The 27,506-nt window shown below is 32.5% G+C and overlaps 1 protein-coding gene across 1 annotated transcript; it reads left to right on the top strand.

Moving 5' to 3' along the window:
• Positions 1–1,071: 1,071 nt before the first annotated feature.
• On the top strand, positions 1,072–26,081 carry LOC132751361 (calcium-activated chloride channel regulator 1-like). The gene is made up of 14 exons (XM_060741524.1): positions 1,072–1,328; positions 3,858–4,140; positions 8,461–8,572; positions 9,002–9,179; positions 9,685–9,829; positions 10,868–10,986; positions 11,118–11,342; positions 12,209–12,499; positions 12,766–12,975; positions 13,337–13,598; positions 13,899–14,057; positions 14,330–14,554; positions 14,833–15,291; positions 26,026–26,081. Exons 1-14 carry the CDS (start codon positions 1,179–1,181, stop codon positions 26,079–26,081), a joined length of 2,874 nt encoding a protein of 957 aa, XP_060597507.1. The 5' UTR covers positions 1,072–1,178.
• The last annotated feature ends 1,425 nt before the right edge of the window (positions 26,082–27,506 follow it).

Genomic DNA, 27,506 nt, shown 5'->3' with positions numbered 1-27,506 from the left:
GCATAGCGAGTATTTATCAGATTGCCGAGTGTTTTGATGTTCTTTCTCTTTTGTATCATAGTAAAACATAACAACACGTTCACTGTTGTCACAATATGAAACCCCAGAAAAAAGTAACCAATGAACGAGCATCTGAATATGATTTTTCTGTCGCTTTCCCTTTTTCTGCCGTAACAATAAACAAACCCCAGCAAAATGAGCCAATCATCGTGCATGCTTTGAGTACGGGTAACTAATACCTACACACTAGTTAACGCACTGTGCATGTATATGTATGTATACGATCAATTATCAATAAGACAACAATGCACTTTAGACCTGCAGATCAATTTAGATATTTCGAAAAATGACTTGGGAGATTTCAATAAAAATGTAACCGATTATAATGACAAATCTATGGTAATGGTCCAGTGGTTTTCGATTCGGATGACTTAGATGGTGCTTTGTAGTCTGGTCTACGTTGCATTCATCTGTTAAGCTAAATGATTCGAACCGAATCTGAGGGTTATCACTTTTCTTCAGCATTATTTTCTCTCAAGAGGTATAATTATGTATTTCAGATTTCTAGCACTATAGTTGTCATAAAGCCTAACACGCTTTCTTGAAACGATACAATGATTTCAAACAATAACATTTTTTATCTTCTTAGAGATATTAATTTGATGAATAATTCAATGATTTTTTAAAACATATTTTCTGTATTTGGTAATTTCAATTTAATCTTACCTTTTCCTACTTATGACCGAGATATTGAATGATTAACATATTTGAATTATAACAAATATCATTATACATATCACCATATTTTAATCGGCAAATTTTTTATATTTTAAAATATTATGTTTTAGACTATTTTAGGAATTACGATTGTAGAGCACAACCAAAGTCATCCATTTTTAGTCGACAAATAGATGCATTATACTGGAAAGTGATTGGAACAAATTTCTTAAATCTGATACACTAGTCAAGTGATAATTAAATTTGAGGTATGAAAAAATGTAAAACAACTACCTGTCCTTCAATTTCACGCATAGATTGCGTGCGCGATAAAATGACGCAGTTTGACAAAGAAAAACGCCTTTATTTGTATTCTAGCTTGAGCATGAGATGTGTTTAAAATATCTTTCAGAAAAAGAATATTGATTTTTTATAGAGAAATGAATGATTAAAATTTAGATATGTGGAATATTGCCGGAATTGTCGTTTGCTTAGTTTCAAATTTATACGGTGTTGGCGGAATTAATCTTCTTGATGGTAAATACAGGAATGTTAATATTGTTATCCAGAACACTGTTGCCGAGAACGAGGTTCTAATTGAACGAATTAAGGTAATAATATGTTAATATAAGTATTAGTTTTAAATAAATGTAAATAATGTTAGATAAAAAGAAAAAGTAATAATAATATGTTACTACGAGTATTAGTTTTATATAAATGTAAATGTTGTTAGATAAAAAGGAAAGTAAAACCTCGAATTAAAAGTAAATTACTTAATAGATAAATCAAACCTTGTGGACGGAAAATTTGCCTTTAACAATACCACTTTTGAAACTGAAGGAGAACTTAAAAAGAAAGGAGAAAAACCTGTACTACGTCGGTAGCTGATTATATAAGATAGGCTACCATTTCAACTTTATGAAAGATAAGCATACGCCTCTTCATGCCTATAAATTTGTTCCTAAATACTTGTTCTTAAAACTTATAATTTACATCCATATTCTCATAAATAACTGAAATTTAGCGGAATTAAAAGAAAAATTTAAAAGAACATTGAAAAGTTAAATGGCCTTAAAATATGACAAAAGAATTTTTTTTACGCGAAAAGAATAAGGCCGTCTTGTTTTCATGTAGGTGACATTCTTTTAAGTGATTTTTCAAAAAAACAAAATTTGGTAATGTATTGTTTATGTTTCTTCTTCTACTTGAACTATGGTACGCGCGCGTTTAGTGTTATTCCATGACATTTAGCATTTGGTCAAGGATATAACCCAATAGCAAATATAAGGTTTGTCAGACCTATGTATAAATTAGATCTACTTGCACTTCAACTTACCGTGCAATGGTGTAACTATCGATACTCCAATACGCACAGGCGTATAAAAAGAAAAGAGTTTCGGAAAAAAATATATAATTTCAAAAATGAAATCAATAATTTGGATGTGCATCGATCAGCATCTTCTTAGCTCCTCATTGCTTCTAAAGGTATGCTTAGAATGTTACCTAATTCGAATATGCGTTACCTATCTTTACACAATCAATAATGAGTAAAGGGAGTAAGCACATATGAGCAAATTAAAAAAAAATACACTGCTCGGGTATATCAACAGGAAGCCATTTTAGAGAGAATTGTTCTATTGTGGTGTCTGTCTCGATTCCGAGAAATCATTGCCTTTAAGGCGGTATGATTTGAATTATCTTTAAAGTTTTAGTTTAGCTCACCTTTTGCGAAGGATAATACTTTTAAACTCGGAAAACAAAATATTCGGCCTTTCCACAAAAACACGGAGTAAAATAGACTAATATACAATAAGAACAATGTATAGCCATAAAAGACACGTCATGTCCCAATTTTTTTATTTTAACCTTCTTAGATAACGAGTTGGCGAGTCTTTTTATACAAACATCCTTTTATGTGCGGGAGACATTTAACTTCGTAATGAAATAACTTAAATATTTCGAATGGAATTTGAAAGAGTAGAGTTGAGAAGAAAAACCTTTAAAGACAATATATTTTTTGTCTTCAAGACTGACATACTACGCATTAAAAACAATTCAGGGACCTAAATGATCGTGCGATACTACATTTTACCTGTGAATATGATAACTTTTCGTTACACTTAAACATTTAAGCAATTGTGTTTCTATTAATATCATACAGATCATTTCAAAATATATTTTCCTTGATTATATCTTATGTTATGATGAAACAAAAGAAAAATAACAAGGAAAACTTGTATGATAAGGAAATAAAACCCATCTTTATTACAATAGAGACACCTGGCTATGTTTTGTTTCTCCAATTGTAAATAACTTTTGAACTATTTAAAACATTGTACACGTTAGTCTTCGTGCAATTTCTTTTACATTCAATACAACTGCTTGATGTTATTTTCATTAATATAGATAAAGACAATAGTAGTACTATAGCTTAGATATCCCCTAAATCCCTAGTTATAGCACAGAGCTATATTTGATTTATAATTCTCTGGTGACCCTTCAACCAAAGGCCTGCACTCGGCGTATACTCATAATAAGCCGATGTACACCCCCCCCCCGAAATGATAAAAGTAACACAATCGACGGCAAAGTCCGTCACCCCAAATTTATTTTTCGCTGATTAATTGATTCTAAGATCACGAACAGATTAGATAATTTCTGTTTTGTAATTTTCAATAAAGAAATAAATTTATTTCCACTGCATTTTTATAGTATAATGCACGATGCAGGAATGTAATTAACCACAAAGCATTTGAAGATTAACCGAAGATATAGAAAAATGCAAGAAAAATGAATATCTATTTCCGTTATAACATGCTATAGCAAAAGCGTATCGATAAAAATATATTGAACCACAATTAGAGCAGAAGTAATTTTTAAAATTGGTATTGACGTATAATGACTGTTAAGTATTTTTTATGCTGTGCATAAATTATTTGATGTAATAATATAGTGTCTGTTTTGATAGCGGAAATAGTCAAGTTGTACAAGAATCTCTAAAAATTTTCTCATAGTACTAGCAAAGCTTTAATACTCATCTTTGGATTATTTCAAATAATTTCAATAATAATTTATTTAAAATGTTTTATTCATTGTAAACAATGACGCCGAGGAACTCGTTTTATTATGTATAACTTCAGCAAATTTTCACCAACGCATCTCAGCTCCTTTTCGAAGCGACACGGTACCAAGTGTCTTTTGGACAAATTAACATTATAATACCCAATACATGGAGCTCGAAACCAGAATATGAGGAAATACCCGCGCTGTCCGAGTTAGATTCTTACATCACTGTCGATGATGGAAAAGTTAAAGCGCCTCATACCAAACGCAAGAGAAAGAAGTGTGGCTCGCCTGGACGTTATATCCTTTTACCGGCAAGCTTTTTATTGAAAGAAGGGAAAACAAAATATGGACACCATGGTAACTATGTACAATAAGGATATAACATCGCCTTCCGGTACAGACTGGAATATTATGGCTCGAGGGTAATTGTTAACGGCGGTAACGAGGCTATGCAGACTGCAGTTACCCGAGAGCTAGACATTCCCGTCTGTTACGAACTTACGACAGCGTATGAATCAAAAACTGTATTCATAATGGCAAGGAATAACGCAGTTCATAAAAGCGCCTTGGAAAGACGCCATTTAAAGCATGCAACTTGTCGAACATATGGATTTACGACAGGTTTTCCTAGCACCGGTGTAAACAGTAGATAATCCTTTATGATATGCAAAACAATACTGTTGTCATGACATTAACATTAAGGAAAATAACACTTTTACTGATTTTTTGAATATACGTTAACATTACTGTAGTTGTTGAATAATTAGAAGAGTTTTGCGATAATAACTCGAGTCCGTTTAAACCGGAACAAAATGTTTGAAACATTTTTGAAAAATATCACTGTTGTACAGCGGTCACCGGAAATAGCCCTTCAAACACGGAAAACGAATGTAAAAAGGTGTACGTTGAGTTCACCCGAAGTAATGTTTCAACTTATTTCTCCAACATAAATAAATTGATTTATCCAAACTAAACAATTTTGTGAAGCTGAATACATCTGGCTGGTTTTAGAGCAGTATTTACTTTTTTCTGCAAATTGAAAACGTTTTCTTAAATTTGCGATAAATTGTAGCGTATTTGTTGACATTTGCGAACGATGTTGATATTTACCATCAAGCCCAAAACGCATTTTCTGTATCAAAATCCGTCTTGAATACAAAATATGGACTTCCCTCATTTTGGATTTGACTAGACACCCATCAACTCGAGCTGCTTTTAGCAAAATTTGCGAGAAACAGTTTTGCCTAATTCTGATGTAAGGAATGATACACGGTTATGAAAGTTTACTTAAATAATTACTAAAATTTATACTATATTAGACGAGAATGTGTCATTCTAGGTAGCTACTTTCATTCTTACAAAGAACAAAAGGACAGTATTTAGATCAAAACAAATCTAGTCAATTCATGTACTGACAGTATTGTTTATAAAACGTTTTTTGTTCTTTTTTATATTATTATACCCCCGCACAACAAAGTTGTAAGGGGGGTATACTGTAATCAGCTTGTCCGTCCGGCTGTCCGGCTTTACGGCCGTCCGGCTGTCCGTCGGTTTTTTCTTGTCCGCCAAATAACTTAAGATTCCTTTGACCCACATTCTTCATATTTGGCATGGAGGTTAGTCATGATTAGTAGATGACCGCTATTGATTTTGAGGTCACCAAGTTAAAGGTCAAGGTCACAGGGGTCTTGACTTCAAAATGATTGTCCGCCAAATAACTAAAGATTCCTTTGACCCACATTCTTCATATTTGGCATGGAGGTTAGTTCTGATTAGTAGATGACCTGTATTGATTTTGAAGCCACCAGGTCAAAGCTCAAGGTCTCAGGGGCCTTGACTTCAAAAAGCTTGTCCGCCCAATAACTTAAGATTCCTTTGACCCACAGTCTTTATATTTAGCATGGACGTTAGTCATGATTAGTAGATGACCCGTATTGATTTTGAGGTCACCAGGTCAAAGGTCAAGGTCACAGGGGCCTTGACTAAAAAAAATATTGTCCGACCAATTACTTAAAAATCCTTTGACCTACAGTCTTCATATTTAGCATGGAGGTTGGTCATGATTAGTAGATGATCCTTATTTATTTTATCGTCAAAGGTCATTGTCACAGGGGTCTTGACTAATAAAAGATTGTACGCCCAATTACCTAAGAATCCCTTGACCCACAGTCTTCATATTTGGCATGAAGGTAAGTCATGATTAGTAGATGACCCCTATTGATTTTGAGGTCACTGGGTTAAAAGTCAAGGTCACAGGGGCCTTTAGTTCAAAGAGCTTTTCCACTCAATTGCATAAGAATGCTTTGGTCAACATTCTTCAAAATTTAGTATTGAGGTTGGTTATTACTATTAGATGACCCCTTTTGATTTTTAGGTGACTATGTCAAAGGTCAAGGTCACAGGTTTTTTTTTACAATAAGCTTTTCTGCTTATAAATGCCTGTCCACAGTGTATTGAGTTTTACATTTTCACATTTGAAGCATATAATTATGTTCTCATATATTCATCATAAAACACATCCAGACAAAGCTGCATGAATGGGGATGGGGGTATTGAAGTCATTCAGTGGCAGTTTCAGTTTTGAGGTCAGTAGGTCAAAGGTTAAGGTCACTTTGATCTTTGCCACTTAAAACATGTAGAAGACATAACTTAAAAATGAGCTGGCTTACTTCACTCAGATTTGGCTTGGAGGTTGACCTTGAGCTCTAAATGACCACTGTTGAGCCTGACAAAGTGTTAGCGGGGGTATTCACACCATGGCAGTTCTAGTTTTTGTGAGCGGAGGCTAGCAAATAACTTGACACTTGGACACTTCACTTCCAAAGGAATACAAACACATATCTTACAAATTATATGTGACCCATATGAGTCAACACAATGTTGTACAAACTAAAGCCACTAATTAAAGTGATAACACAGCACCCTTACTACACCCCTTATGAGCCATACAATATAGACACACTCACGCCAAATGCCCCCGTTTAAATAATAACACCCTTGTGAGTTAATCTCAAGTTATCTGTGAAGAATGATATAGGAGTGAGTCAGGAAACTTTGAGGGAAGCAATTACACAATGTACTTTGATCTATTCTACATCATTTGCTGAATCTCACACTATTTTTTAAAACAATTTGTTGTTATGTATATTATATCTTTTATTTTGAAAATAAAGGCAAATCGCCAACAGAATTGCTCGAAGATGGTCTTTGTTTGAGGTGTACCGAAATGCACAGCTTTTAGTCTATACTTATTATTGTTTAATGTGTAATGAAATAAGATTTACTGAGTATTATATTTTTCCTATAAACTCAAAGGCACATATAAAAAGTTGTCTATCAGGACGGAAACGGTTTACTACTATTAATATTCATGTTACGTATATATGATTTAGTGTTTCTTATTTAACATTTTTTATCCTTTGATGAACAATATAAAAATGTTTCACTGGACAATCCCTGCTACCGACATCGATCGTTATTCCTTATTAGCGTACGTACATGCTCGTACTTAGGTTTATTTTTGCCGAAAATAACATTCGTTCACCTACTTCAGCGCGTACACTTGCTAAACAGTTTTTCACAAAACCGTGCTAGACTCTGTACACAAGGCAGGACTGTTTTTCGCAAATTTTGCTAAAAGCAGCTCGAGTTGATGGGTGACCAGTCAAACACAAGTAGAGGGAAGTCTATATTTTGAACTAGAAGACAGAACATGCGTTTTGGGCTTGATTTAATGGTAAATATCAACATAGTTCGCAAATGTCAACAAATATGCTACATTTTATCGCCAATTTAACAAAAGTGTTCAATTTGCAGAAAAAGCAAATACTGTTATAAAACCAGATGTATTCATTTTTACAAAATTGTTTAGTTTGGAAAAATCGATTAATTTATGATAGAGAAATAAGTTGAAAAATTACTTGGGTGAACTCAAAGTACATCTTTTTCGGGCGAAGGCCGTCTGATTTCACCTTGATTTAAAATTGACAGTAAAGAAATGAATGTAGGCAGAATTTTCATTGGTCATTTTAACACCTGTTCGATTGATACTTTAGAAGAGCTTCCGTTATAGGTAGAGGTCTGTTCGATTGCGCGATGGAAAGAAGTGCTGGAAAAAGATATAATTCAGAATAAATATAAAAACACAATAATAATGTTTTCTAGATGTTTCTAACAACTCTTCATAAATATATGTAATTAAATATTATGACAGATCGCCTTTTTGATACTTTTGCGTTCGATTGGGTTTCTCTTCTAAGCTGTTATAGTCATTATATTCTCTTCTCGAACCGGGCATAAGATGATTGAAACGAACTTTCGACTAATTTACAGTTGCAAAATTCTCCGTTGAATTAGTATAAGATGACAATTAATGGGGAAAAACATTGCGGGTAAAAATGAACTGTAATAAAACTGTTGAGGACGAATGAAATGTTCTATTTTGGTAAGTAGTAGCTTATCCTATGCAAGTTAACAAGTTTGACTTCGGCCGAGTATCTGTACAACAGTGGATATATGGATTTATTTTTAGATTTCTAGAGAAATATGTCAAATAATGGCTATAGACAATGCTACATGGACTTTAAAATATTTATTTACAACTTAGACTTTATCATTTAGACTTTTTTTCTTAGAATGAATGTTTCTTACGTAGATCTATTATGTTATTTTATACAGCGAACGTTGTGGTGCATGAGTGGGGTCATTTGAGATGGGGACTATGGGATGAATACGGGACAAAGCGAAATGGACGATTTTACTTGAAAGGTGGTGAATGGAAGCCTGTAGGGTAATATCATTTATATTGAACCAGGGTTATATCATTTATATTGAACCAACTTAAAGTATATTATCATTTTATGGATATAAAACTGATAAAAGATTGTGTACATCATTATTAATTGCTTTCAAACTGCATGACACTAGCTAGGACATCACACGATCTTTGCACCTATAATAGACGGATGGCATTTTACAACAGTAAATCGCGATTTTGCAACAAAAGCTTGCCAAAGCCCACAAAAATATGATTGTTTATAATTGATAGATTTTGACTGTCTGTTTTGTCTATTAAGCTATCCCGATAAATATGAATGTTCATGAACATACAAACAAATCTGGCTATACAAAGGTAATGTTGGTTATTCATGTTCTTTTATTTATTATTCTCGTTCAAATGCTTACCATTAATTTTTCATATTATAAATGTCCGAAATAGATGTAGTGCATATATTATGGGTCAAGTTGGCAGAGGATCACAATGCACACGAGGGATATCGAAATGTGACATTTCTAAAACTGAAATACTCATAAATGAAGCTTGCAAGTTCTGCCCTGATGAATCACAGCCATTATCCAACATGAGCTCCATAATGGCATTTAATTGGCTCGATGCGGTATGTGGTTACAGCTTCTTTTGGCATGAAGCCTTGATAAATGCTCTTAATCCCGACCATGCTTTGGTTCTTTGCATTGTCTTTTTCAACATATTCAACCTAGATGTGTCTGTACTTTAACGAAATGATGTTTTGTTTTCCCTTTGTTCTTTGTCGTCTTAACATGTAGAAATAAAGAAAGCTATATTCGTGTACTATTTGTTAGAAATAATAGATCATAAACTGTTTAAAAGGCAAATTGGAGTTATGAATTCAATTTAAAACTAATATCACGAAATTACTGATTAGATCTGGTTGACATCTTTAGCCGATGCCTCAAGCTGTATTTATTAGTTTGTTCATAAATTTATCATATTATATTCCGGCCTCTGAAATAATAAGAGGATCTTAATTTATTTAAAAGTTTTTCTTTAGGATTTGCATGTAACCGTACATGTGTATTAAAATATTCCACATTTTACTTTAGAGAAATGTACTATACTTCCATTGTGTTTTCATGTCTCAGGTTGTTACTTTCTGTGATCATGAGAATGACACAAGTGTTCCTGTTCACCAAAGACACAACAGTAACGGAAAGAGTGAACAAAATTTGAAATGTAAAGGCCGAAGTTCCTGGGAAGTAATGAGGGAACATGAAGACTTCAAAACAGGTATAAATCAAATTTTTAAACGTACAACAACATATTGTTTTTTTTTATTGTTTTACAGAATCTTTTTAACTTATAGCATAATATATCTTTATAAATTTATCATACACAAACAGCATATCTACTTTGCGAACTGAAGTTGTTTTACATGACGGGACTGTGTTTAATTCGATGTAGGTGTGGCCAAATAACATGTGTGCAAATTTTAAGATCGTTCTCTCCCCTCCCCATCCCGTCTTTCCCAAATAATCATTTGTGTTTTACACAGTGACACACACAAAAAATGTTTTTCATTTTGAGTAGCTGTCTTATTTTCCTTTGTAGAATTTTTTCCATTTAAAATGATTTATAAGAGCTATTTAAGAATTTCAAAGTTTATGTTTTTAGACTTTTTGACCTCAGTGGAGCTCCTTAAAATTAATCGTTCTTTCTTTTAACGCTTTTATGAAATAATTTGCTAATCTATATAAAGTTCACGATTCTGGACAAGTTAAATGCTTGCGGTAAGCACTGGATACATTGTGCATTTTACTATAAAAATGAGATTCGTCCTCTAATTTTCGTTGCAGATTTAATTTACAATATAAAGTATCAAATGTTATAACCAATGTCGTATCTCAAGACAGTCACAGGAATCGAAATAAATATAATCGAACCCCATTTTATTACAAAGACATTCATCATGTTTTCAGTTTAGTACTATTGTATCACTAGTGACACTAACAGTACTAAAGTATTTTCTATGAGACAAAACCAGTTCTCCAAATCATGTAGATGTATCGGCCTTACAACTTTTTACACTGCTGCTTAAATGCTCTTTATGGAAAGCATGTTGCAAACTAGTAGAATACTAACACAAAGATCAACAAGGCAGGGTGTCATCCCTTAACAATAAGATAATGAAATATGTGTTGTTCAAGCAAACTATAAATTACTAAACTTATTAATTTGATTCCTAGAGCATCAACTATTGATTCTCATTTAAAATTACTTACTTCAAAGGTTTTAATATGAGCATATTTTTATTCTTCTTCCTTCCAGCAACACCTTTGCCAACATTTACAAACACTGTACCAACCTTTAGACTGTTACAAGAAACTGTTGGATATCGTGTGTTTGTATTAGATGTTTCTGGTAGTATGGACATGATTGCTTTTGATGTAAGTGACATTTTTCAATTCCATTACAAACTCCTTTTGTAAACAAGCTCCTTTTTTACTTATTTTCAAGAAAGTGCAATGATAAAAAATACTCAAGCAATTGCTTTTCTCAATTATTTTATTATATTTAGACTTCTAGACTAACCAAAATGATACAAGCAAGTGCGTATATCATCCAAACGAAGATACCCGACTATAGTTGGCTTGGCATCGTTTCATTTGAAACAATATCTTATACATTGAAAGATATGACGCAAGTAAAGTCTCAGCAAGATAGAGATGATATGATATCGGCATTACCTCGGTCAGCACTTGGTGGTACTTGTATTGGATGTGGGATAACAACTGCTTTACAGGTATATTTAAAAACTCATTTTAAAATGAGCATTGTACTTGATGGTTTAATAATACTTCGATTTGTCACCTGTGTAAAAATTTGAAAACGGAAAACAAAAGCAGTTAAAGTAGCTGTATTTTCTAATATGTTATCATATTCTAAACTCGCTACGAGTTTATAAACGCTTAACAAAAGCGCCGAGTACTTCGATTATGTGTCTGATGAAATAATTTTCTAAAATATTTGAATTGTCAATTTGACATTTTAATAAACATGAGATGCATATTGTTTTAGTTTTTTTATAATATCTACATAGCAATATGCGCTTAATTGAAAGAAACTACGATACTTCTGAGGTAAATGATGATAATCGATATTCGCAAAAACTCGAGGGTATATGCCTAATGTGAATGTATGACTTAAAGCTCGATATCTTTACTGCTAAAATATATTTTCCGAAAAATACCAATGACATCTTCTTGCCTTTGTGAAATGTTAGCTATATAGCAGCTATATATTTTATGCTCATTCAGCAACATTCTTCCTGAGAATTCCGCCCCTTTATTTTAACCGGATAAAGAAACAAGCCTCTGACCCTTGTTGTATAGGCAAAAAAACTATTTCGTGTTTTTCATAATGTATATACACGAGACAACATTTTTATCAAATACTCGTATATTTTGCAAAGCACGTTAAACCCGCGGATTAAGCGACCATGCTGTTGTACACAATGCAGACACAATTTCAATTTTTAACATTACAACAATATAGACACTGGTGATTTTACAAAATATCACGCATTTCCAAGTTTTAGTTTCAGGTGATAAACACATTTAGATTTGTACTGAACCTTTTGTTGAGAATACCTTTATATGAATTGTATAGTTGCTAACGGCTAAACTTGGCGATCCTGCCGGATCAGAGATAATAGTGATATCAGATGGTGGCAATAACGAAGGTGACCTCGATAGTGCAATACAAAATGCTGTTGACGCAAGCGTAACTATACACAGTATTTCTGTGTCACAAGATGCGGATATCCGTATGATATCGATGGCAACAGCAACAGGTGGCAGCCATATCTCTTATCTTGAGGTCGGAACAATAAGCATTGCCTCAGCATTTACGGAAATATTGTCCAGTGCAGTTACATCGTTTGCCACAGAGTCAGTAACGGTAATGTCACAACAAACAAGTTTGTTGTCAACAATTTCATAACTTTTAAACGAAGATGTTTACTTATTACAAAACTAGTATGAACAATATAAAGAAATCAAAGTATGTTAGATGGTATATTAAATAATATAACTTCTAGCATTAATCAAAAATTAAAAATTTGGTAGATATTAATTTGTTACTTCATCAAATGCGATAATGCTTGATGATCTTCAATTAGCTGATATTCTTTGAATAAAATGAATAGAAATAACATTGTTTTTTAGGTTGTGTCAGAACATTATACCGGTGGATTATCAAATAACATACAGACTAGTTTTGATATAGACAGCAGCATAGGAAATAGTACCTCGGTTAGCATACTTCAAGGCAGCTCAGCGGCTCTGAGGGTTGATGTCACAAGTCCTGATGGAACTGTTTATACAAAACAAACTTCTGACGACAATGTTGTGTTGGACATACCTGGTACAGCCATTGTAAGAAGCATATACTCGATCGGCTTAAAAGCTTAAAAAAGCAAAGTTAATTTCAAAATATAAGTTATATATTCCGCAGTAAGCTTGTAAACAATTACGTCAGAATAATAACGAATAATAAATAAAAGACAACATAAACACAATTAAGTGAAACGAATATATTGATAGAAATAACAACAGACATTTGAAAAAAAGAAATGAATAAGAAAAACTTATATACAGACATACATATAGACAGACAGATAAACAAACCACTATTTATATCTCATTTTGTTCATGCATTTATGTACAATTTCGATTAAGATTAATTTGATTAGTAACTGACCTGATTGAACTAATTCAATTCGTTTTTTCATAATAGGCCGGGCAATATAATGTTTCCATCGAATCAAGCACGTCATCTTTGGAGCTTTACGTTACATCTTTACCTACCGACGCGGAGGCTGTTCGTGTCTTTTCATGGATATCTCCTGTGGATTTTGACTTTAACTCTGGGGAATTACCTGTTGTTGAAGCCGACGTAATGAAAGGAAGAGCGGCTGTTTTAAATGCGATTGTTACAGCACTTGTGGAAACATCAGCTACTAATGATTGTACAATTTCATTACTTGATGATGGGGCAGGTTCGATTCTATTATATTTTTAATGCTTATTTTTTATATTAGTTGACCGATGTGACAATTGGTCAATTAGCAATACAAAACGTCAATTAGCCATACAAAAAAGTTTCTTTTATCACGAAACATTAAAAGCTTTGAATTTAAATACAAATCAACGCTAAAACAGCTCTGTGAGAAAGTGAACTTGAATTTAAACATTCGACTGATGCGCAGGAAAATTATACCAATAACACGTACATGATATTCATTTAGAAAAACAAAATTTAATCACTCGGATGAGTAAGTTATGTTCTTTATGTTAAGATCCTGATGACACGTCTGACGATGGGGTATATGCTGGAGTAATTCCAGCATTTTGTATCGGCCAAAATGGTCGTGTGAGTGCAAAGGTTTATGTTAAAGGAGAGAATGGTACAGCAACTGTTGCCGATGTCTTCAGTGGTGCAGGGTCCCCAGATTCAGGTTATAGTACTACTCAGTTGTTTCATCTTGTTACTTAGTATTAAAAGAAAAAATATAAATTATCAATTTTTTGATTACATAAATTCAGTCTATTGTAGTTTCTGTACTCATTTTCCAGTTATGACTGATCAATTTCTATTTAAGATGCCCCGCAGTATTCAAATTAATTAAATTATATTTCCTTTGCTACTGCATATTTAGAGAATGCATTGGACATCAGTTACAGTACATTGTTTGTAACCGTTACAAATAATTGGTAATTTACAATGCAGATGAAGAGGAAACTAGTAATGAAGTTCTACAAGACAACTTTCAGCGCCAAAGTGTTGCAAATGAAATCATAGTCAATAATTATGTAGCCGGTGATGTTACTGCACCAGGTCGTATTACAGATGTTTCTATCATAGATATATCTACAGAAAATACTCCTTATGGCGAGAGTAGAAACTTCACCATTACATGGACGGCAACCGGCGACGATGTTAACATTGGCCAAGGTGCGCATTTACTGTATTACACAAAGTTTCTTGCTAAAATTATAGTAATAGAACAGTAATCATTTTAATTATGGTAGTGATAATTATCAGTATCAACGTTATTCTCGTTTTTGTCATCTTCATCATTAAATTTTATATAATATTTTTGTTCTCATATTCGTGAAAAATCATACCATTATTATCATTAAACATTTATTCGCAGACAATTGTACGCTTCTCCATTTAAGTTATGTTATTTGAAGATGTATTTCATAACTGGACCTGCCTTTTACTTTAAGCTATGGAATATGAGATAAGAATATCAAGCGACAATAACATTTTGACAAACGATTTTTCCAATGCTGAATATCTCAGTGTTTCTAATGCAAACTTCACACCGAAGGCTGCAGGCGTAACAGAGTTCCTAAGGATAGAAGTAAATGCAGAAGAGTCGTACACATCAACCAAATATTTCGCTATTAGGGCAAAAGACGAGGCTGGAAACGTAGGTGATGTTTCAAATATCATTTCAATACTTGTTGCCAATGGTTACCGAATAGCAATAGAAGGTGACATTGTTTACTCGCATAGTAACACAGACGACGAGGCTACAGAAGAGGATGTGGTAGAAAAAGAGAAGAAGAAAAATCTTCCTATACTTGCTGTTGGATTGTCGTCTGCAGCAGCTGTAATTGTCATAGCAATAGTTGCACTTACAGTGTGCGTCAAAAAAGCAAAAGCTAAGGAGATTGTACAAGGTACAAACGTTTATTTTCAAATTGATATTACATTTTATATTTTAGCTATGTACATGTAAAATTACAGAAATTAGTGAAGCAGATTTTTTTCGAATACATTATTCATGTCTGCAATTTTCAAGTTTCAATACATTGGTAAGTCACTATTAACTTAGTCGAACGTTATCGAACCTTAACATTATAATAGTCATAATTCTTATATCGGTATTTCACTGTACATATCCAGTAACGCAGGAATGTGCTATTAACGTAAAAGTAACACCGAATCTGTGAAACGCTATTGCCAAAACAAATCCCACAGTAAGTAAACGAATCAAAATATTTTATTCTTAATCAAATTTAAAGAGATAATTTGGCGCATACGGCTGCTACGACATTATACTTTAACCAGCATTATATTTTTTTTCAGGAATGTGTTTACTTTTCTAGATCATTCGTGAGAAAGACAACCTGATTGCTGTTTTGAGCGTAACTTTTGTGTTTCGTCAAATAAATATGCACATTTAACACATTTAAAGCATTATTTTTTCATATTCTGTATACTTTTATACATTTAACCATACTACCATTGTCGCATATTAATAGAAGGAAACTGGTAAAAGAGGATTTAACTACTTTTAATGAGATAGTCGAACGGTCCTTCAGTGTTTCATACACGAATTCGGCGTAAACTCGTAAAAATGGTCTCAATTACATTTAATGTGCTAAATTAAGTGTAATATGACACGAGTGGATTGGAAAATGACTCAGGTACACCGAATAAAAAGAATCATGTACGTTTATGTATTTAAAGATATAAAACAAAATATTTAAGTGAAATAGAATTATTTATGTATCATAAACCGTTTCACGTATTTCAATATTTTAGTTATCTGCTTAAGGCAGATGTTTTTATCTTTATGAGTCTTAAATGTTTAAATATGCATTGAGTTAAGATGTTATTACAATCAGTTATGAATTTCACTTTAATGAAACTAGAAAAACGGTATGTTTATCCACTTTGAACCATTCTGAGATAAACTGCGAACTTGTATGAATTATTTCTTTAAACTGAAGCAGCACGCTTACCGTTTATTATTATGTTGTTCTGTTTTAGGAAAATGAGAAAGATTTTGTAAGTAATTGAGATATTGCAAAATTCTACAAATGAAGTTATTTGGGCTTGTCTATTACTGTAATATCCAAACACAAATTTATAATGTCAATATATGCAAAAAATATTTGTTTGTTATAAGAAAGTAATGTGTTTATATAGTAGTTAAACAAATATCGTTTAGTATTCATCTTAAAGTGTATATCCTTAAATATTTTGTCTACTTCTCTAAATATTAAATTATCTAGTTGTTTAAATACGTTTAATTAAATAATTTATTAATACAGTTTTTTTCTGTGATTTTTTTTACAGAAAGTAAAATAGTATCTGATTTTATTTGTATCTTTGTTTCCTCAGAATTTTACTATTACACTGTTCAATACCTGTAATTGTCTCAACCTGCTTTGAATATGAAAAAAATTGTTTTAATGAGAATGCCGAAATGTAAACATAACATTTAGCAGTCAACAGATAATTATAGTATGTTGTCACCACATGTAGTGTACGTAAAAGACACTGGATATGTGTCTACGTATTATTAATTTTGTTATTTCTCAGCTATTTTAATTAAACTATTTTAATTAAAACTTGTGTTTAGAAAAGTCTCAAATGTTATCCGCACTACGTACGAAATTTGCATAAAGCGTGTTGAATGTTGCATAATCATTTAGTGTCTCATTTAAACATTATTTCACATATATAACATTCATGTTAATGTAAGGATTCCTTAAAAGCTTTAAAATTAAAAACGTATTCTTGTAATAAAGATATTGTTTTTTATCCAAAATATATTGTTCAAAGGCCAAAGGTTGATTATTACAATCAATAATATCCTTAAAGGGATGCTTAGGCAAATAAATGACAAAAGTAATAATAAAGAGAGAAATAAGAATCCCCAAAGAAAGCCCAACACGGCAAAATTGAAAATGTTGCAGGCTCGGTTTGATTGAGCATGTTCATGGACGGTGCTGTCAAATGCAAACTACCGTCGTCCACGCCCCTAGCACCGGCTTAAGTAGATGAACTGGTAAAATTATGAATTGTGAAACATCCGCTAATGTGTTCATATGGCGGTTATCATGGAATCTTCAATGTGACACGTTAGTGCCATTCCATGAAAAGCGGCATATTGTCCCCAAGTAAAAAATGCGTGTGCCCTTAAAGAGAAAACAATGAGAAACACTAAATAAAATGGAATTTTAAAAGGGAATCTGAGGTTATGAAGCCTGCATATCACAGATATGACTTCAAGAGACAAATTTCAAAAGCAGGCCACATATCCTAAGGGTTATTCGACAGTATCCAATTGAGGAATACTGAAACCACCCAACAAGAAAGATGCCAAATAGAAAGAACTAAAATACCACAAGCACAACAATAATGCCATGCTGAACGATCTTTAAGGATCGGAAACATAACATCCCTGATTGAATGTACGGGCGACTTTTAACAGCCTCCACACGGCACAAACAACGCTGATGTGGCGAAAAATAGAGAGAAATAAGGATCCCTAAAGAAAGCCCAACACGGCAAAATTGAAAATGTTGCAGGCTCGGTTTGATTAAGCCTGTTCATTAAATTGATCTTATGTACAAAAATCATGCTAAAATGACATTTTTAAAAGTCCTAGCAGGAATATCTTTATAAATATTTTGGGCTTGAAGCTTAATTATGTCTCTATGTATTGGGCGATGTTAACACGCCGACAGATTCACAAAGTAGTTTTAAATCAAGTCCTGTTACTAAAAAAATCATGAAATTACAAAAAACAGATATCACGGATATTGTTAGATTTAAATAAGTCTAAGTTATTTATTTGACAGGTACTTTAACGTTTTCATAGTTCTCTACAACAACTATCGTGAAATGTAAATGCTCTATACGGCTCAAGTTTGGGAAACACCATTTGTTTCCTTTTAAGGAGAAATGTGCCTTTGACTGCTAAGATTATTTATTTCGAGGACATTTATAGAAAATTGAAAGAAAATTCAAATAAAAAAAAGTGAATTTTTTGCCTTTGCCTGTGTCTCCCTTTAATCGCAAAGGATTTCATCATAAAAGTATTTTATTTCATTTTACAAGGCATTTCTATGCGGTATGATCTTTTTCCTTACAAAGCATAAATCAATTTAAAAAGAACTCATGTCGGTATTCTTTTTTTTCCGTCACGAAGTATTATAAATCAATTTGAAAAACAAATCCTGTACCAAACCATAAAATATGTTATTATCTTGTAATATCTGTCCTTCACATTACATGAACTAAGATTTATAGATGTATTTTAAATTCACAACAGCCTAACTTATCGAAAGGCAAATATTATATATGATATAAAGCATGATTTGGCTCTCTGCCAGTGGTCGTTGGAAAACTTATTTTCATAATTTTACATCCATTTAAAATGCATAAAATATGTATAATCACTGAACCTAATAAGTAAGATAGTTCGAACTTTATTATTCTGTTTCAATATGTTATTTAATCCACATGCGAATATGAACAGCTCTCTAAAATGCATTACCATAAGAATAAAAAACAACAACATGAGTGTAGAGAAGTTAAATTATTAAGCTGTGAACCAGTATTAGCTTTAAACCTGTTTTTGGAAAGGTTTGAACAACTATCGGTTGAATTAAAATACTATTTGTGTGAAACAAAAACATTCATGTATGATTTACAGTTTAAGTATATCCACACGCTTTACAAAAAAGAAGATTACGATCGGTAATGAAAATCTCTGTCAATGTTTGTCTCCATTTAAGTAAAGAAAAAAATAAGTAAGTTGGATAAAAGCGCATTATACCAAATTTAACGTAGTTTACCTTAAATGCGCACTTGATATAGTCCTTGTAAAATGTAATTTTTTTTTAACACGCATGGATTTATCGACGATTATAAAAATGATGATGATGATAATGATAATGATGATGATTACTTTAAGGATGACGAAAAGTTTGATAATTTTGATGATAAAAGTAAGACGAAGATAAAATTATACTTTAATGACATTATGCCCACACAAGTGCAAATGAATAGTGCACAGGTAAAACTCAAAATAACTTTACAATTTGCCGTAATTGTGTTCAATTTTGTATATAGATATTCAAAAATAATCAATTATCATGGAAATTTTTAAAAATATCGTTCGGAATGTATCAGTGGAAAGAAAAGGGCAGTTTTGTTTATATAATTTAGGTAGTTTTTATATTTTATCCTAGGCAATTTTTAATCACCAATCACCAATATAAAAGTCGATATATTAGATTAGTATATTAAATTAATAAGTAATTCAGCTGAACATAACAGCAAAAAATGAGTATAAGATCTTGATTATAGAGGTTATATGATTTAATTTTATTTTATGCTTTTCAGTGGATTACTGATTTATCCGTGAAAATTGTATTTGATAATTTCACAGTGAAAATTATCAAAATATAATTTCACTCTTTTCAATGACGAAACTACTTTTTAAAGATTTTCCCCATGTGGTACCTCAATTTTATTTTTGCTGACAATTCTGACAATGTCCGGCTGTTTAAAGAAAAAGAAAAGCTGAAATTGATAAATAACTTAAATGTCAAAAGTAATAAAAAGAAGAAAACTTACTTCTACTCATTCAAATTCCAATCACAAAATTTCGTCTCTAAATTTTTTTTTGTTTCATTTTTACAGTCTGAAAAATACATTTCTTCCACATGATAAACTGCTCTTGATGACATTTGGGTATATTAAAGTATCCTACGAGCAATAACTGCCATATGCTTTATGAAAAATTAAAAAGCATTGACAGCCATCACTCGAAGAATAAGTAAAACAACCCAGCGTTCTTGAGCAAGCTTCCAAGTTTTCCATTTTCCTAGCTCCTTTTCTGAAAGTTTTCACATCTGTAAACACTTATTTTTTGTCTGTTACAATCCTCAAATAAGTTTTCTTTCTTTTAAAAAGGTGTATGACTAACAAATTCAAATTATATCCCTCTGAATCTTACACAATTATTTTCCTCCCATGAAATACACAACTTTAAAAAATGGCTGCCGTTTACATTTTACAAAGCCAGGTCTAATATAAATTTGCAGTAAGTAACAGAATATGGATGGATGGTTGGACTTTTCTCCTACAAGAATTGTTTGTTTTTATTATTAAAACAAGCGATCATTAATATTTTTTTAATAAAATGAATAAATATCACCGTCATTTAACGTTGATTGGCGGACTTATTTTTCAGCTCAAGACTTCTTGTTTTTAATGAGAAATTCCGACTAAATGGGGCTCTCAATGGGGGAAACAGCTAGTTTCAGACTATTCTTGGTCTGGATGATATACGCATCAAAAGACAATCAAAATGAAAATTCAAAAGTAAACTGAAGAAAGATTCCCAATAAGAGAAGTCACTTCAAAGTGAAAACGAAACGAAAACTAGTCCAGCATCATCTCGTAGAACTAAAGCAATAGAAAGAAAATCCAAATGAAATGAACGGCTATAGAAACTGCGAAATTACTGTCGAACACGAATAGCGCATGAATATCATAAAGAGCGGGAATAGCGACACCTAAGAAAACAAAGACAGATAATAGTGATTGGAGACCAAAATATATGTCATACTGAAAAAAGGAAAAAGATGAAATATAAGTCAGAAAAAAAATATATTAAACTAATTAAACTAGATCAAAACTGGCTAAAAGTTACTTATCTGAAACAAAATGTAATTGTCCTTAAAATTGAGAGTCAAAATAAGTTGACGCTTTCTCATAATTCCTTTCAGTTTTATAATTTACTTCACATGAAAGATAAATATCTTACTAGGCCTTGTGAAATGTGTGTCATCATCCGTCGGAATGTATCTGTAACTTCCAATGTATAAAAAGCGTGGGGCAGTCTTTTTATATATTTAAGGTAGATTTATTTTTTACCCTAAACATTTTCAAATATCATGTGTTGGTCAATCACCATTATAACGACCAGTTTATTAAAATATATAGTCAATTAAAGTAAATTTGACAATGAAAAAATGAGCATAATGTCACTTAAATAATCGATAATGAAAAAAATTTAGTAAACGAAAATGCTTCACGTTTTGTCTGGGCTTAACTTATTGTAACGGCAGAAAAAGGATTCTTTTATTGGCTATTTTTTCTGGGGTTTCATATTGTGACAACAGGGAATGTGTCTTCCATAAAGAACATAAAAACCACAGGCAATCTGTTTTATCTGTTGCTACACCCCCCTCGTACAAATCAGATAGTCTCGTCTTTCGAAATTCTTTCTATTACTTATACATAAACCATACGAGGGATGGTCAGAAAATATCCGGACTTTTCATGCACCTCTCTTTCCACGTGCAGCTATATACACACATTATATATTGGTGAAAACTACATTCATTCGCCAATAACGTGGTCAGTTTATTTTCAATGATGTTGTGTATACACAGTATTTTGCCCTCTGATATATGATAGGTGTTTCGTCTATCATGGACTCTTTGTTAGAAGAACAACGCTTTGTAATAAAGTTTCTGGTTACAGAAGGTGAAAAGCGCTGCCACATCTTTCAGAGGCTTAAAAAAAGATTTTCTGATAAATGTGTCTCACGTTCAACCTTCTACAACTGGGTTTCTCAGTTTCGTGAAGGCAGAACAAGTATTTGTGACAGGCCTAGGACTGGGCGGCCAGCTGAGGCGGTGACCCCAACAATGGTAGCAAATGTTAAGCTTTTGTCAACAAAAATCGTCGAGTAACTTTGGAGGAGGTAGCCAACAAGTTTAGTATCGGTAAGGCATCGGCACACAAGATTTTACACGAACACCTAGGCATGAGCAAGGTAAGTGCCAGGATATTTTCTGACCGTCCCTTGTGTATAAATATATATATATAGATATGCTATGCTTTATAATCCGTATGATTTACTTTGGGATCCGACATTTACTGACTAAAGTTTATTGAATATTCGAATTTATCAGGTCAACATTGCCAAACAATATGCGCAAGTACACTCTGTTGATGTCCAATATTCTAGTGAAAACAAAAGATTTTATAAACACATAAACATAAGCAGCCCTATGCCTATTCTGACATAAAACATGACAGTCCAATTCTTACAATAAATGAATTAACGGATCTTTACAAGTTTCTATTCTTATTCTTCTTCAGAAGATAACAGCGAGTATGATACTTGCCTTTCCTCTAAGACTGCAAGTAAAACTAGAAAACCCGGAAAGACACATCGGGTATATCATCTAAACCTTCCGCTTATGTATCACCATTCAAATTTACGTTTTGACTTTGTAAGTCAAAATATTTCTTTTGACCAATTAGATTTCAATCTATTTATTGCTGGTGAGAGTTAGAAATAATCTCATTCAATAGAATAGGTAAAATTGAAAAAGAAGGAAGATTAAACCTTTTGAAAATATTAATGTACTTGAATAGTAAATATGATGTTTTGTTATCAAACATATTTACGCAGCTGTGTTAAGAGAAATTAAGTTAGGTCATGCTACTTGTGGAGTATGATTTTCATTCTGTGGAGTCTGCCGTACTTACTAGATGTAGTCACATGTTACGTCATGTTAAGATATTTGATAGTACACAATTTCGGTCTAAACCTGCTTATACTCTTCCTCAGGAATATAATACTAGCGTTGGTTCTACTATTTGGTTTTGTAACAAATCTCAACGCAACAAATGTTCACAAGGGACTTCTCATGTTATTGTCACTTAAAGGGGTAGCTCTCGATTTGCTAAGCACATATATGCCATTTAGGAAAAACGAATTGCTTCATCCGGAATGTTCGAGTGCATGCCCTCATACTAACCAGTGACTGACAAATTGTATTTAGTCTATGTTTTCTTGTGGTGATTATAACAGTCAGTCACAAGACCTTGTTAATTTGTTTCTTCCAGAGGTTTGCAAAAAGCCAATGCTTCTTTCTGACTTTAACAATATATCTAAGGACGTATGTTTTTGTTCTCATAGGAAGCATTGTGATGTTTGTATCGCAGTGAAGGAAAGATTTTGATGTTTAGGTTAATAAACTTTTGAGATATGGTTTTCCAATTTAATCTAAAGATAATTGTAAGGAGATTCTGTTTGGTAAATCATCCAGTGTTAAAAATCACAAAGGTGCTTTAAATTGTCCGCAGCATATGCTTGATTATTAAGTTAAGGAGGCTTCACATGAAGCTGTTATTGCCCCTTTCCTTCATGTCCCTTTGAGAAGGGTATGTTGATCTCCCCTCTAAATACTGTGCCTAAGTCTAGTCTAAACGAACATAGGGTAATTTTAGATTTAAGCTTTCCTAAAGATGGTATAGGAGTTAATGATTTTGTTTCAAAAGATTTTTATTTTTCGTGAAGCAATGGATTTGTTTTACCCTAAAGTAGATAATTTTATCCTTTTAATGAAGTCTAAAGATCCAGGTTGTCTTTTATACAAGTTAGATCTTCGCAGAGCTTATAGACAAATTAGTACTTGTCCTTTTAACTATAATCTAGTGGGCTTTGTCTGGAACATCATTTTTTATACTGTTCATTCTATGGGTTTACGGTCCTCTGCCTTAATTTGTCAGAGAGTAACTACAGTACTTGCTTTCATGATTTTCAAGTTCGGTTTTAATGTTTGTAATTATTTAGATGATTTTTGTGGAGTTGAAAATAAAGATCATGCTTATTTTGCTTTTTGTTTGCTTAAGAAATTGTTTATCAGAAGTGGCATGGAAGAGGCATTGGACGATGCTTGGAATAAAGCTTGTTTGCCTTCACATGTTATGACCTTTTTCGGAGTATTATTTAATACTCAATCTATGACAAAGAAAGTTACGATGGATATGTTACAGTAAAGAAAATTAAGAGTTTAATTGCTTCCTGGGTGGATAAGGAATATGCTTCTTTGAAAGACATTCAGAAGCGTTTAGGTAGACTAAACTTTACTGGTTTCTGTGTTATGTCAAGGCGTTTATTTGTTAGTCGGATTTTGAGCTAGTTACTTGATTGTTATAGCTATTCTGATACTTCATTTTTCATTCCTTAGGAAGTTAACAAAGATATCTCATGGCATCAGACCTTTTTACCTTTGTATAATGATGTGTCTCTCATAGATTCGCGTGCTGATTCTATTTTTAGTTCTGATAGTTGTTTAACCAGTTGTGGTGATATTTGTTGAGAAAAGTTTTTCCATGGTTCCTTTCCGATATTTATTTTGGACTTGTGTCTTAGCATCACTCACTTGTTTAGAGATGTTGTCTGTAGTTGTCTCCTTTAAAATTGTGGTGCAAGGATTTTCACAAAAAAAGAATCAGTATTTCTTATAATAATTTAGCAGTTTGCATTGCTTTTAATTCTGTCATATCTGGATATCGGTTTTTACAACAATGCTTGCCAGAAATATGTTTTATTGCTCGTATGAATGATTTTCAAATTACAACTGTTCATTTAAGCAGTTATGAAAATCGCCTTTCTTGTTATCTATCTAGATGGGATTTACATCTAAGGTACAGTATGGATTGTTTTGCCTTGGTTTCTGATTTTTTTGTCTTTTATAAAAATTGTAGTTCACGAGAAATTGTTTTAATTTTCAGTATGATTGGTGGCGCTTGGTTTTTATTTTTATTTTCTTCAGGCATTGAGTTAGACATCTCATAAATTAGGCTTTGCTTTGGGCACGCAAAAGAATTTGCGTATTCAGTTGCATTTTTTTATTATTTGATTAACATTACAAATTATGCCTTTTTGTCAGCTTCCACTAGCACCTTGCATTTGTATGCTCAATTTCTTAGCAGGTCACTTAAGTATGTTGATAGTAATAAAAATTATATCAGTGCTGTTAGAACTCTTCATTTGATTTTGGGTTATGGTGTTGATAACATTAATTCTTATTTGTTTTTGTCTAACAGGGGCATAGCAATGTTAAATTCTTGGTCGGTTTCGGGCAGAACCCATTACATTTGAATGTTTACTACAGGTTAGAATGTTTACTACAGAGTTTTGTTGCTATGGATTTTTCTTTGTCAGATAGTATTGTTCACTGGTGTCTTTCTCTTTTTGCCATTTTCTTTGTGCTAGTAAATCTAATATAGTGCCCTCGTCAGATTACGCTGATGTTGTTAACGGCATAGCTTGGAATACGGATTCTGTGCAGGATTTTGGTAATTATATTTAAGGTCATTTTAACTGGTCTAAAACAATTCAGTGTGATGGGAGAGAAGTCATTTCCCCTTTGATTAGATTACGCGATACGAGATTGTGTCCTGTGGCAGCTTATGATGGTTTATTAGCATTGAATATTCGTCATAAACATAATGTATTGTTCACTCTGTCTGGGGGTCAATTGGTTACTTATAATCGGTTTCAAAATAAATTGAGGGAGTGTATCAAAATGATACATTTGGAACCTTCTTTTTTTCAGTAGTCATGGTTTTCGTCGTGGGTTCGCCCCTTTGGCTTTCATAGGTTAGGGGTGTCTCAAACACTTAGTCAACATTTTGGAGATTGGAAATCTGATGCGTATAAATTATATCTAGATTTGAATTTGTCTGATAAATGGTTTGTTTTTACTCAAATGTTTACAGTTGATTGTTAGTTGTATGTTTTGCTACCTTTAATTAGGTTTATTGAGCCCTCTTAATCCTTTATTATGTCATTACAGGTATTGTGGTTCATATTTTAACAGATTCCATTGCCAAGGGTGTGGATAATATTTAGTGTAATAATGACATTGCTTATCCAGATGTTAATATAACCCGTTTGTCAGCTATGATTGAAAGGTATCATTTATAGTGTCATAACATGTCACAATTAATCGTGTGGGCACGAATGATATAAATTCGTCGGATATTTATTATGTCGAAGATATTATCAGTTTTAGCAATAACTTGATAACTTTATCAGGAGGATTAATTCTAGGACTCACATTGTATTTTCTTCAATCTTACAGCGTCTTTTTGATCATGGGGATACAAAGGATAAAACCAAGCAGGTCAATTTATTATTTGAGGCCAAATGCTCAGATTGGCATTGTCAGAGTTTATCATATCTGTTAAATGATTTTTACGTTGTGGTAAACCCATTCGGGATGTTTTTGCAGTGAAGGGTGAAGGATTGCACTTGAATTTAGATGGTACTTGTCTTTAACGCCGCTGTTTCATTTATGTTTTTTTTTCACACTTGGTTAAGAAGAGTTGAATTCTTCCAAAAACTCTTTCACCAGGTGGCATTGATGTTTGTGCTATTAGTTCTTTTCACAGGCATTAACCTGCGCAGAAAAAGCGTGTCATTAACTATATTGGTATTTATTGGTTAGGCAATTCCTAAGAATAAGATTTATGGATTGGTTATGCGATTGTTGTTGAACGTATATAAACTTGATATACATTTGTTTTAATTTAATGCATGCGGTCACAATTGTGCCAATTTTACACAACAATTAGATAGATTCATGGTGTTTAAATAAATCAATAAACTTAAATCATTATACTATGTCAAAATTGAATAGATCGGGGTGTGGAAGGGGCATGAATCTCTATAAGTCGCACCGAAATCACATAAGGGCTTTTTAAATTGCATTTTAATCTATGATACCCTTTATCATCCCTCTTTAAAAAGTCTGGTCACATTAAATAGACATTATAATTTAAGGTTGCGACTTCAAAAGAACGATTCGTTTGTTTACAGGATGTCTGTTAGTAGGCATACAGATTTTTTATGAGATATATTCTATAGATAGCTTATGCTTGTTAATTGATATACATTCGGCTATTTATGGAAATCGGATAAAACAGACCTGATGGCATACTATGTAAACACGTAACGACAATGAATATAATTTATGTTTTATTATCAAGTGCAATAAACGGGATTTAACTTGTCAAATATGCAAGTGATTTATTTAATATATGTCTACAATACTGTACATGTATATTGATAAATAGGATTTTTTAACAGAAATTCATTGTAAATGAATGTTTTCAAAATTGTCAGTGTGATAACAGAATTTCTATTTCATGTTTATCAACATGTAAAAAAGAATTGTTTTTGTAAGATAGTATATAAATCACACATGGGTTTGTGAGTAACAGTAAAAATATCATCACGAGGAAACCCTAGGTGTTAGCCGACGGTAACAGTATT

The sequence above is a fragment of the Ruditapes philippinarum genome, unplaced genomic scaffold (genome assembly GCF_026571515.1).
Source record: "Ruditapes philippinarum isolate M1 unplaced genomic scaffold, ASM2657151v2 ctg468_1_1_1_1, whole genome shotgun sequence".
NCBI classification, from domain to species: Eukaryota; Metazoa; Mollusca; class Bivalvia; order Venerida; family Veneridae; genus Ruditapes; species Ruditapes philippinarum.
This window is presented reverse-complemented; position numbering and strand designations above follow the sequence as displayed.